The sequence below is a fragment of the Marmota marmota genome, unplaced genomic scaffold, assembly GCF_001458135.2.
Source record: "Marmota marmota marmota unplaced genomic scaffold, marMar, whole genome shotgun sequence".
NCBI lineage: Eukaryota > Metazoa > Chordata > Mammalia > Rodentia > Sciuridae > Marmota > Marmota marmota.
In genome coordinates, this window is record NW_025999998.1 from 4,574,836 (window position 1) to 4,586,130 (window position 11,295).

The 11,295-nt window shown below is 40.2% G+C and overlaps 1 protein-coding gene across 1 annotated transcript in view; it reads left to right on the plus strand.

Annotated features, from left to right (window-relative positions):
• The window catches only part of Gldc (glycine decarboxylase), an 86,004-nt gene that overhangs the window by 669 nt on the left and 74,040 nt on the right, over positions 1–11,295 (plus strand). The window contains exon 2 of the mRNA XM_048806775.1: positions 460–538. Coding sequence (XP_048662732.1) covers positions 460–538 — 79 coding nt within the window. The remainder of the gene's footprint in view (positions 1–459; positions 539–11,295) is intronic.

Below are 11,295 nucleotides of genomic sequence, written 5' to 3' on the forward strand. Positions count from 1 at the left end.
AATTTAGGGGCTCCAGCCCTAAACTCTGCTTCCCTCCGCGTGGGTCCCCGGCCTGAGCCCCCGGCCTGAGGTCATGCATTTGATCTTCCACAGTTTACTTTACGCTGCACCCGCTCTTCTTGTCTCAAAACCGTACATGTAAGAACCGCCCCTAACCTGAGCAGCCCTGCACATAAACTGTAACTTTGTAAGAAGAGCAGAAAGACCCCCGGAGGGTTTATCCCGTTATCTCCCAGTTGCAGCCTAAATCCAACTCAATTCACCACCCCGCTTCATGATTTTCTTTCCTCCAAGTGATTTCTGGTTTGCACAAAGTTTTTCTTTTTAGAAAGAACACCTAATTAGGCGATTTAAATGAGGCTCTCACAAGCCTTTGTAGATTCAAAACACAGAGGTGCCTCTTAACTCAGGGCAGTTTACTCTGCCCTTAGTGTTCACCGGCTTGCGTTTTAATTTTAGAGCATTGATGAACTGATCGAGAAGACGGTCCCTGCCAGCATCCGCTTGAAAAGACCCTTGAAAATGGAAGACCCTATTTGTAAGTGGCCTTGGGGTCTCTCTTGAGTTCCGCTTGCTCAGGCCCATTGGCCTTCCGTAAATCTCTGAAGGTCCAGCTCTGGGGTAGGATTGCTCGAAACTGGAAATATGTTGACTAGAATGAAACAGTTGCGGTTACCTTGGAGGCCGCAAGAGAGTGGGATGGTTGGTTTCGGGAGACACAGCTGCTTTCTAAGTCTTTATCCTAGGGCCCAGCCAGGCATGTGGAAGACTCCCCAGTTCCCAAGCACTCCCAAGTGCAGGGTTCTCCCCTCCTTTGTGTTGAGAGTTGTCATCTCCTCTTTGCAGATTAGGATAAACTCAGAAAGGAAAAGGGAATTGCCTGAAATCAAGCCGACTAGGGAAGAAACAGACATGGAAGGAGACCCAGACTTCGTCCCTCCCCAGCCCAAGGTTCTGTATATCACAGTAGCTTCAGGTAGTTTATCTGGTATCCAGATTTTGTTACTTACCTACTGAAAGGCAGCAGGATTTTTCAGGTCCCAACGATTTTTCTAGAAAAACAAGATTCATGCTTGGCCACAAAAGCTCAGTTTACTCATAGACTTTCTTGGGATTTTATATTTGAGATGTTTTTAATGGTCTAAAGATTGCCCGTCAGAGGTATTTTTATGAGGGTATTTGACTTACTTGAAATGAGGGTAGAGTCTACAAATCAAGGTCACAGGCAGAGCTGAAGAGCTCTTATAAAAAATGGGGATGGGCCTGCGGATTTCACCTAGTCATCTCATTTTCAATCAGGGAGATACTTGCTCTTTTACTTCTTGGAGTAAAGTGAAGAGACAGGAGCTGTTTAGTTTCTGTGATAGGAAAGAATTATTGAGTGCAATCTTTGTTTTGTTTTAAAGTAGGTGACTTGAGGTATGGAACCTGTCCCCACACCATTGGCTAATTCTGTACCTCAAGCTGTGCTAAGGACATTGCTCTTGTTGCTTTCAATCTGCTGGCAGAGAACTCATAAAAGAAAGTCTGCACCTTTTGTTGAATTAAATGGATTGATACCTAGAACTAGCTGGAAGCTTTATCTATTTCAATTTCAGGAAATCAGAATTCTAATTCATTGTGTGAAAAGTGAAGGGTTGTATATTGTGAGCCTTAGGTGAGTATTTGAACAAATGAATGCCTTCCTGAGTGAGACTTTCAAAGTCAGAATGTTTAAGTTGTTGTTGTTATTATTATTATTTTTTACAATGTAATCTGAAATAAGATGTTCTTTTAAGAGCATCAAAACCTGGGAAAATACATCAAATGTGTCTATTCTTTTTTAGTTCAGCTACTTGGTTCTGCTGAGTAATTTGGCCATCAGATGATTCCTGTTTCTCCTCTCTTTTGGAAGCAGACTCAGAAGTACTTTGCAACTTGAGTGTAAACTTTAAACCTAGAAGCTTCTGTGACATTTTGGTTTGGTTTCATCTGGTTAGTCTGAGGTGACTCAGAAAACATTGCACAGTCAGGAGTCCCCTGTGCCCTGAAATGGTCAGGCTGTCCAGCAAAGCTTGCTTCTTGGAATAGTGAGCAGAGGGTGGGGAGGATGCCTTCGCAAGACATGGATGTTTTACTCTGAGGTGTGCTCATGTTATGGCTAATGAATGTTTTCTACATAGTGGGAGTAAATTGGTCCAGGTAACCTCTGTTAGCAGCATTTCCATTTAATAATGGAGCAGCATTATCCAAACTTGGTTTCATGTGAGCGTGCATTCTAGTGTAGTCAGAGGAATTCTGAACCAAGTTTTTGCCTTGTCCAAAGATAACTGTAGTAAGAGCAAATTATAGGAGTTTTAAATTCCCTCACTGCTGACTAAAAAGATTGTGAAAGTTGTAAGTGGTGTGGAGATACTTGGGTTAATTTTTATGCATAACTGAATAATCTCAAACATTTATGTAGTGCTTATCACTTGCTGTATATTGCTTTACATTGCTTCTCAGCTGGGCATGGTGGTGTTTACCTTTAACAACTCAGTGACTCAGGAGGCTGAGGCAGGAGGATCCACACAATTTAGTGAAACACTGTTTTAAAATAAAATTTGAAAAGGGCTAGGGATGTAGCTCAGTGCTAAAGTGCCATTGGGTTCAATTCCTAGTCCTCCACCCCAAATAAAGAGCTTTTCATGTATTATTATTATTATTTTGTTAATTACTTTTAGTTGTAGATGGACACAATACTTTTATTTATTTTTATGTGGTGCTGAGGATCGAACCCAGTGCCTCATATGCTAGGCAAGTGCTCTATCACTGAGCTATGCAACCCCTCATGTATTATTATTTGATCCTTATTATAACCCTATAAGGTAAGCAGGGTTATTATCTATCCCTGCTTTCTTTCTTTCTTATCCTTTTTTTTTTTTTTTGAGACATTCTCTTACAATGTTGCCTAGGCTGGTATCTGACTCATGGACTCAACTGATTCTCCCACTTCAAGTATCTGGGACCACAGGCATGTGCCCAGATGTTATCTACCTTTTGAAAAGGTAGAAACCACGGTATACAGAGAATATGTAACTTGCCCAAGGTCACAGCCTGTGACCTTTTGGTGGAGGCAAAATACAAACCCAGATTCACCGCCCTCACTCCAACCACTACTCTGTATTGTCTTCATGGTGCCCTATGCAAAGTAGAAAACTCCTGCCCTGACTCTTCTGAAGTACCTCATTTACAGAAATGCACAAACTCAGTCACAGAGGAATCACTATACCATATATGTCAACACCTCCAGTGGAAATGAGTTAGTACACTGAGGACACAGGTGTGAGAGCACCCAGGCCAAACACCTGGGTGATTGAAGTGTAGGCTAAGTAATGAAGGAGCCATGATGCTGTGCTGGAAAATCCTGGAGGAGATTGCTTCAGGTAGAGGGACCAGCACTTACAGGACAGAGCAGCCTGTCAATATTGGGGAAGTACAGGTGGTTCCATCAGTCAGGAGACATGGACCTTTCCTTAGACACTTGAGAAGTGCTTTGAAAAAATGTTTTATCAACTGGACTCTTAGTCATTATAGAGAGAAACAAGCAAAGTCACTCAGATCAAAACCCTATCAGTTTAATCCTATTCAGGTAAATTTCCCTCTCCTAATCATAGATGCTCCTCACCCCCCAAAACAAAACAAAAGAAAAAAATGAGAAGAATGTATTTCAAAGGGAACATTGGGTTCTCTTGTGTCATCATTTGTGATTTTAGCTTTTCATTTTTTTTTTGCACTTTCTGCCATACCATATATTCATTTTGTAATTAATACAAAGTTAGCTTTTTTCTTTTGGTTCAGAACTGGAGCTATATCTACATCTCCAGTTCTCTTTATAACTAAATTGATTCTGAACTCGCAATCCTATTGCCTGAGTCCCTCAGGTTGTTGGGAATACAGGTGTGTGCCACTGTACCTGGCTAATTAATACAAAATTTAAAATACTTTGTTAACCAAGCCAGTCCCTTTTAGCCACAGTGTGCCTTGCTGTGCAGTGTTTTCAGTGGAGTCATCTCCAAATAGCCAGATTGAACTAGACTGAACTAACCTTACAAAATCTGCAGGGATTAAAGTTTACACAAAACTGCGTTGCTTATCATGGGCAACTTGGAAAGAGAGCAAAGAGACTAAATTCCCTAATGTTCAAATTATTGAGCTAGAGCTAAGGAGCTGAGTTGTTGGAATGAGGCATATGATAGATGTTCTAATCACTTTAGAGTGATTTTTAATAGATGGTTAATGAGGGCAGTGACCAGAGGGAAGGGGCATTATGTAATGCAGCTGCAGGTGGTGACTTCTTCACTCCAGTTGGGTTGGATGTGAGTTTTGGCCAAAGGGCAAGCTTCAGAATGGTAAAAGGGAAGGCTGCAGGAATGGCCCTGCTGCAGGAGGGCAAACTAGAAGTAGAACATCCAAAGTGATTGGTTAGGGGTGTATATTTGGCTTCGTCTGGTTGGTCCAAACTAGGAAGTGGGAAAAAATTAGGGAAATTGCCAGTTATTAATCAGGTCCTGACCATTTACAAACTATTGTTATGGAAGTTTTTGCTCAGTTCCTGGATTGTAATTAGGGATAGCAATCTGGTTTTCTGGCAAAGATAATTTACAGTAGGCTGTCTTCCTGGATTTTTTGTAGATAAGATTTTTAGTTTATGTACAAATTGTGTGTGAGAGTTCTGTTTTGAAATATGGACAGGCTGATGCCTATCAGTTCCTCCACAACAGAATTTATCTTATGCTTTTGTCATTAATTCTTTATTGGGGGGTGGTTGAGTACTAGGGCTTAAACCCGGGGTGCTCTGTCACTGAGCTACATCTCCAGTCTTTTCTTTTTTTAAATTTTGAGACAGAGTCTCACTAAGTGGCCCAGGCTAGCCTTAAACTTGTGATCCTCTTGCCTCAGTCACCCAAATTGTTGGGATTATAGTATGCATCACCACACCCAGCTTGTCATTAATTCTTTTTTGTTTTTATTTAAGTTTGTTCTAATTAGTTATACATGGCAGCAGAATGCATTTCATTTCATTGTACACAAATTAAGCACAACTTTTCATTTCTCCGGTACATGGTGTAGTGTCACACCATTTGTGCAATCATACATGTACCTAAGGTAAAGATGTCTTTCTCATCCCACCATCTTTCCTACCCCCATCCTGCTCGCCTCCCCTCATTCCCCTTTGCCCAATTCAAAATTCCTCCATTCTTCCCATGGCCACTCCCCCAATTGTAGATCAGCATCCATTTATCAGAAAGAACAATCAGCCTTTGGTTGTTTGGGATTGGCTTACTTTGCTTAGCATGATGTTCTCCAACTCCATCCATTTACCTGCAAATGCCAATATTTTATTCTCTTTTAATACTTAGTAATATTCTATTATGTATATATACCACAGTCTCTTTATCCATTCATTTATTGAAGGTGTCATTAATTCTTACTAAGTAGACACCTGCTGATCCGAATAATCTGAATAATACCTTGAACAAACAACCTATTGCCTAATTTTTTTTTTTTTTTTTTTGTATTTGGCCCTGAACACAGGGGTACTCTACCACTAAGCTACATTCCAGCCATTTTTATTTATTTTATGTATTTATTGGTACTGAGGATTGAACCCAGGGGCACTTATCCACTGAGCCATATTCCCAGCTCCCCATCTTTTTTTTTTTTTTTTAATTCGAAACAGGATCTCGCTAAGTTGCGTAGGGCCTCACTAAATTGCTGAGGCTGGCTTTGAGTTTGAACTTTGTAATCCTCCTGCTGTAACCATCTGAATCCCCGGGATTACAGGTGTGGACCATCACACCAGCTTTATTTTTTATTTTGAGACAGGATCTCACTAAGTTGCTCAGGCTGACCTCAAACTTGCCATTTTCCTGTGTCAGTCTCCCAAATTGCTGGGATTATAGACCTGTACCACCACACCTGGGCACTAAATTGTTACATGTTTGACTCTCTGTAATAGTAAGGCACTATGAGGATATACTTATGAATAAATATGGTCACTATCTCCAAGATGCTTTCATCTTGCCTTCTTAATATAAATTAAGTCAGGAAGTTAAAAAGTTCTAGATGTCACCTGTAATTCCAGTGACTCAGGAGGCTGAGGCAGGAGGGTCACAAATTTGAGGCCAACCTCAGCAATTTAGCAAGGCCCTACGTAACTTAGTGAGACCCTGTCTCAAAAATAAAAAAGAAAAAGGGCTGGGGATGTAGCTCAATGGTAGAGATTCCCTAAGTGCAATTGCTGGAAATAAATAAATAAACAAACAAATAAATAGATTCCAGATGCCATGAGAACCTTGAATAAAAAATGGGTTGTAGGGGCTGGGGATGTGGTTCAAGCAGTAGCGCGCTCGCCTGGCATGCGTACGGCCCGGGCCGTTCGACCCTCAGCACTACATACAAACAAAGATGTTGTGTCCGCCGAAAACTAAAAAGTAAATATTAAAAAAATTCTCTCTCTCTCTCTCTCTTAAAAAAATAAAAATAAAAAATAAATAAAAATTCTTTAAAAAAAATGGGTTGTAGCTCAGTGGTAGAACACTTGGCTAGGAAATGTGAGGCATTGGGTTTGATTCTCAGCACCACATAAAAATAAATAAATAAAATAAAGTTATCGTGTCCATCTACAACTAAAAAATATTTTAAACAATGTCATGATTATTCAGAAATGGTGTAACATTGGGTGTGAAAATAGGAATTTCAGAAATGGCGGTAGTAGTTGAAATACATATTTTGTTAGAAGCAAAGATGATATTTTTGCATTGACTTTTTATGTGTAAATGTGTTATACAAGCAGGGAAAACCTCAAAGGCTGTATTTCTCTGAGAAAAAGAAAATGGAATAATGCAACATGCCAGGCATAATTAGGGAAGCACTTGAGAATTGTTGCACTGTCATCTTTGCTGGAATCTAAGAATAATGCTGTCAATCATTTGTGGAGAGTCAGGTAAATGTGAAAGTATTTCCTGACAGAAGTGGAGGGGTAAAAATGTTTACTTAAAAGAGATGAATCCTAAATCATAATCATTTCCCTCTTCTTAAAATTAGAATGCCAAGTTAGAAATCCAAGTCTTTATAAATCTAACCTTTAATATTAAAATAGTTGGTGTTTTCTTATTTTTTTTGGATATATTAAGGGTACAAACATGCTGGCATATGGTGATGAGGGGCCAAATAGGTCATGCTTGTCAGGCAAAGAATATAAAATGTCAAATTTTTTCCTCTGCATCTTGTTAAAGGATCATGGAATTCATCCAGTATCGTCAATATCAGTTCACATAAATTGTATAATTTTTTAAAGTTTTATTTTGTACTGGAGATTTAACCTAGGGACACTTTACCACTGACATACATCCCCAGCCCTTTTTGTGTTTTATTTTGAGACAGGGTCTCACTAAGTTGCTTAGGACTCACTGAGTTGCTGAGACTGGTCTTGAACTTGTAATTCTCCTGTCAGCCTTTGAAGTCACTGGGATTACAAGCATGTGCCACCATACCTGGCCTTAACATTATTTTTTAAAATTGATTCTCTTGGAAAAGCTATTGTTTAGGTTATCCTTTACTACATAAGAAATTACTAACAAATTTGATGGCTTAACTGGGCCTGATGCTGCATGCTTATAATCCCAGCTACTTGGGGGGCTGAGGCAAGAGCATCCCAAGGTCAAGGCTAGCCTGGGCAACTTAGTGAAACCCTGTCTCAAAATAAAAAAATAAAAAGGGCTGGGATGTGGTTCAGTGGTGGAGTGCCCCTGGACTCAATCCTCAGTACTGAAAAAAAAAAAAAAAAAATTGATGGTTTACAACAATAACAAATATTTACTATCCTCAGTTTCTTGGCCAATAATTCAAGAGCAGCCTGTGTACAACCAGAGAAATGAAAAGTTGTGTTCCATTTGTGTAAAAATAAAATAAAATAAATTTTAAAAAAAAGCAGCCTAGCTTGTGGGCTCTGGCTTACAGTCTCTTGTGGGGATTGAAGTCTCTTAGGAGGGTAGAGTCTCTAGGGGGTTTGCAGTCACATGTTGGTGGATGCTCAGTTGAACTGGAGGATCCACTGCTGGCAAGTTGATGCTGGTTTGTAAAGTGGAGTGTCTTTAGTTCCTTAGACGGGTCTGTCTACAGGCTTTTGGGGTGTCCTTTCACCATGGTAGCTGGATGCCACAGAACCAGTGATTTGAGAAAGCAAACAGGACAGAAGCTGTCCATCTTATGACCTAGCTTTAGAAATACCATAGCATCTCTTGTGCCATATTTCATACATTAGTCAGCCAGAGTCTGACCTGCAGTCAAACGAAGAATTAGTTGTCACATTTTGAAGTGAGGAGTATAAACAAATTTGTAGGTCTAATTTTTTCTGTAAACTATCTTTTACAGCAGCTTTAGGTTCATGGCAAAATTGAGCAGAGCATACAGAGATTTCCTATACACCTCTGGCTCCACACAAGCACGGTCTCCCTCATTATCAATATCTTCCACTAGAGTGGTATATTTTTTACAACTGATGGGCCTATACTAATACCTTGTCATCACCTAAAACCCACAGTTTACATTAGGGTTCAGCCTTAATGTTCATTCTAAAAGTTTGAATAACAGTGTAAGGACTTTTATTTATCATTATAGTATCATACCAAATAGTTTCATTTCCTTAAGAATCCTCTGCAAGGGGCTGGGGCTCACCGGTATGCACTTCCCTGGCGTGTGTGAAGCACTGGGTTCAATTCTCAGCACTTCATATAAATAAATAAAATAAAGGTCTATCAACAACTAAAAAATACATATAAAAAAGAAAAAAAGAATCCTCTGCAAGCATACTTCTAAAACTATCACAACCATTGAAATTTGTACATACTCCATATCTTAAATTATAATGAATTTTATATAATTCTAAAAATGCTCCTTGAATCAAAATGAAATCATTTACACTGAACTGTAAGTGTGGAATTATCCTTGGGATTATTAAAGTACATAGGACCATTTGCCCATGCATGAAATGCCATAGACTACAAAGCTTTATGGTTTTTGCATGGCATTTGCCATCACCTTTATGAGCAGTGAGTTTCTGTTATCACATCTGCTTCTACAGCTTCCTCCTTCTGTTTCCATTCCACATTTATTGAGAGACTTATGGAAGTACTGTTTTAAAAACTGGCTATGTAAGAGTAAGGAAGTAAAAGATAATAAAGATATGGTCTTGGACTATAGGTCATATATGATAGGGAGACAGATATTGAATAATGCTATGATTCTGCAGATGGGATCAATACTCTGGCTGAGGCTAAGGCATCAGCAGAGGAATAGAAGTATGTGAGGATGTGGGTATTTTAGGAATGTTGAATACACCATGTGAGTAGACTGTTAAGTTGCAGAGGGGCGTTGAAGGTATGGGGCCACAATCTGGAGGGCTCAGAGCTGTAAAGGATTCCACCCACCTAAGTAATGGGGAGACTTTAGAAGTTATCACAGCCATCAGTAGGATTCAGCCTAGCCATTTCTCAGAGTGCAGAGTTTTGCTGAGTGCCTCTGAGATCGGAGGCAGAGAAACAGCTGAGAGATTTTTGGCAAGTTTAGATGTGATATATTAAATGCTCATTAGTTCAGTCCCATAGGAAGCAGACACCAAAAATAAAGTTAGTTACACAAGACATTTATTGGCAATGGCAGCAGGAGAAGGCAGAGGAGTACGCAGACTAATGCAAGTCTGACCCTGGTGAGAGGAGAGAGAGATGGAAGAGAATTGGGCAGAAAAAGTCTTACCCTGATGCACAAATCTAAGAAAAGTTCATTTAGGCCAAGAGTTCTTGAGTTAAAGCAACCCGCCTGAGAAGTCTCATGTCTCGCAGGAATGAGTCTGCATTAGTTCTCCTTCTGGGCTTTGTCAATGGCTAGGGACAGTCTTTGAGAAATATGGCTCCAGTACAAACATGGTGGTTGATCCAGAAGGGCAATAATTAAGACTGTCAATTTCCAGTATGAGTGTTTTGTGGTTATGGCAATGTCATTAACAGGGAGAGAACAGGGTCCTAGAGAAAGGAGAGATCAAATTCTTAAGCAGAATTAGATTTTTGGTGCTCTTGGAGCATTTGGAAAAGTTGGGGCAAGAGTCTGAAAGTAGAGTTTAGAGCTCAAGAGAAAAGAGATGAAATTGCAGACTTAGTCTTTTGAATGAGTCCATGGAAATGAGTGATATTACCCAGGGATGGAGTGTAGGGAAGAAAGACAAAGTTGAGATGTTAGCAAATAGAGCATGTAGATGGATCAGTGCAATCTGTGATCAAGTCATCAGGGTCAGGAAGGCACATTTTCAGCAGGGAAGTGAGGACCTAGTGCTATATTCTGGACTTTTCTTAGATACAGGAGGGAAGAAAGTCTACATAAAAACACGAGGACTCTCTGAGAAGGGAGGAGTTGAAAATCTGCCTGATGATCTTGCTGCAGAGGGGCAGGAAGGGTGAGACTGAGCATTAGGAAACAGAAGAGTTTCAGAAGAGCTATTGTGTGTTATCTGGGTGGTAAGAACATAGGTCAGCCTGCATGGAGGACCTGCTGAGATTGAATGGTTTGGATTTGTAAGGCTTGTCAGGGTCTCCTCTCCCTTATATTATTTAGTGATCTGGGAGCAGGAAGAGAGGAATGTGGTGATTGAGTTCAGCTGAACTTGAGTATTGGCAGATCCAGTGCCAAGGACTTCAAGGTCCGCTAGTTAGCTCAGGTCAGCTGGTTTGGAGAGAGGTGAGGCAGCCCCAGGTTGGTCCCTCGAGGGTCAGTGACCGACTCATGAGACATGGACTGAGGGCCTGAGCTGCTTATTGTGAATGATTCAGGAGCTTTGGGGCAGGTGCTGGGCAACAAGGTTATGAGCAGTTTACAAGCCGTTTGGGTTCTGATTTCTTTAGTCTTCTTTCCACCCTGACTTGCTTTAATGAGTCTCAGTTATATGATGAATGAATAACTTTGATCTGATTTTTGGCAGTTTATTTTACCTATTTAGCAGAGAATTTTATTTCGTTTATTTATTTTTATAGTACTGGGGATTGAACCCAGGACATTGCACATGCTAGGAATTCTACCATGAAAATATATCCACAATCCTCTTTTATTTTGAAACAGGGACTCATTAGTCAGGCATGGTAGTGTGGGGCCAGTAATCCCAGCAGTTCAGGAGGCTGAGGCAAGAGGATCACAGGTTTGAAGCCAGCCTCAGCAACTTGGCGAGGCTGTAAGCAACCTAGCGAAACCCTGTCTCAAAATAAAAAAAAAAAAAAAAAAAAGGCC